Consider the following 2,004-nt stretch of genomic DNA (forward strand, 5'->3'; position numbering starts at 1 on the left):
CTTGCGGGGTGTGGCAGGGCGCGTGGCAGGCCCCGACCAGAGACCCTGAGGCCCACAGCCTGTGTCTGACCCTCGCCGGGTGTGCACGCCTGTCTCCCCTGCACGACGGGAAGCGCCCCAGGAGCAGGACCCTGAACTTGCCCCTTGAGGGGCTGTGCGTGCAGTTGGGGGCTCAGGGGCTCACGTATGCATGCGTTTCCTAGCGGAGGGGCTACTGCAGTAAACTGCTGCTGCTGGAATGCCAGGTGCGGGAAGCCCGTGGGATCCGTCCTGGAGCCACGCTCCTGCCCGGCCCCGGGAGACCCTCCTGCCTCTGCCTCCTGCCCGGCCCCGGGAGACCCTCCTGCCTCTGCCTCCTGCCCGGCCCCGGGAGACCCTCCTGCCTCTGCCTCCTGCCCGGCCCCGGGAGACCCTCCTGCCTCTGCCTCCTGCCCGGCCCCGGGAGACCCTCCTGCCTCTGCCTCCTGCCAGGTCCCTGGGTGGGACTGCAGCGCATGCCCCTGCCAGGCGACACGAGGCCCTTCAGAACTCGCTCTCCTGCCGCTTGAGCCCCACCTGGGCGGCTGCGTCGCTGTCCCCGCCACCGCGACCATCGCCGTGCCCGGTGGAGCCGGAGCGCACGGACAGCGTGGTCCTGGCCGAGAAGACGCTGTCCCTGCGCGCGTCCGGGCCGCCGGCGGGCAGGCGCCGGTAGCCCAGGAGGTCGCGGACGCGCAGCCGGAACTCCCTGGACGCGAAGTAGTAGACGAAGGGGTCCAGGCAGTTGTTGAGGCAGGAGAGGCAGAGCGTGAGCTTGTACACGTGGTAGAGGCTGCGGCCGAGGAACAGGCGGCCCACCATGTGCGCCAGGAGCACGAAGTTGTTGGGCGCGAAGCAGGTGACGAAGGCCAGCAGCACCACGGCCGCCAGGCACACGGAGCGCCGGCGCTGGCCCGGGCCGTGGCGGTCGGCCGAGCGCAGCAGGGTGGCGATGGTGGCCGTGTAGCAGGCCACGGTGATCACGAAGGGCACGAGGAAGAGCACCACGAAGATGCCGAAGAGGAAGGCGGCCCACGTGGCCACGCCGGGCAGCATGGTCCACTTGAGCACGTCGAAGCAGGTGACGATGCCCAGCGCGCCCACCGCGTAGGTGAGGTCGGCGCGGGCCAGCGGGAAGAGCGCGGCCAGCAGCAGCAGCCAGCAGCCCGCGCACAGCAGCACGGCGTAGCGGCGCCGGCGCCAGCGCAGCGCCCGCAGCGGGTGCACGACGCCCAGGAAGCGGTCCACGCTGATGCACGTCATGCTGAGGATGCTGCCGTACATGTTGGCGTAGAAGGCCACGGTGACCACGTTGCAGAGCGCGCGGCCGAAGACCCAGTGGTGGCCGCTGCAGTGGTAGTACACCTGGAAGGGCAGCACCGCGGCCAGCAGCAGGTCGGTGAGGCTCAGGTTGATCATGAACACGGCCGAGGGCGAGCGCGGCCGGATGTGACAGCAGAGCACCCACAGCGCGAACAGGTTCACCGGCACACTCACCAGCACCACCAGCGAGTAGGCGGCCGGCAGCGCCACGGCCAGCGCCGGGCTGCGCAGCATCTGCAGCGTGGCGTTGTCGGGGCCCGTCACGTTCTCGTCCCACGTCATGGCGACCGCGGCCTGGGCATCCTCGGGGCCGGCTGGCGCTCGGGAAGTGGTGGGGACACGGGGGGCCGCGAGGACGAGGGCTGCAAGGCACGAGAAAGGCGGGTGAGCGGCGTCTGCGGGGGACCAGCCTGCCCGTGGTCACTCGGTCACTCAGGGCTCGGCCCTCCCCGCCTCCCTCCCTCAGGGACACACTGCGGCTGAAGGGCTCCGGCCCTCTCCTCCCATCCCTCCCTCAGGGACACACTGCGGCTGCAGAGCTCCGGCCTTCTCCTCCCATCCCTCCCTCAGGGACACACTGGGCTGCAGGGCTCCGGCCCTCTCCTCCCATCCCTCCCTCAGGGACACACTGCGGCTGCAGGGCTCCGGCCCTCTCCTCCCATC

The 2,004-nt window shown here is 71.1% G+C and overlaps 1 protein-coding gene across 1 annotated transcript; it reads right to left on the minus strand.

Annotated features, from left to right (window-relative positions):
• Positions 1-469: 469 nt before the first annotated feature.
• On the minus strand, positions 470-1,677 carry P2ry8 (P2Y receptor family member 8). Its single transcript, XM_004646630.2, has one exon. The coding sequence runs from the start codon at positions 1,621-1,623 to the stop codon at positions 523-525; it is 1,101 nt and encodes a 366-aa protein (XP_004646687.1). The 5' UTR covers positions 1,624-1,677; the 3' UTR covers positions 470-522.
• Positions 1,678-2,004: the final 327 nt, after the last annotated feature.

The sequence above is a fragment of the Octodon degus genome, unplaced genomic scaffold (assembly GCF_000260255.1).
Source record: "Octodon degus isolate 3935 unplaced genomic scaffold, OctDeg1.0 scaffold00274, whole genome shotgun sequence".
Classification (NCBI taxonomy): domain Eukaryota; kingdom Metazoa; phylum Chordata; class Mammalia; order Rodentia; family Octodontidae; genus Octodon; species Octodon degus.

Bases quoted from the DNA above. Each gene is read 5' to 3' on its own strand.
- P2ry8 (XM_004646630.2), bottom strand. From the start codon at position 1,623: ATGACGTGGGACGAGAACGTGACGGGCCCCGACAACGCCACGCTGCAG.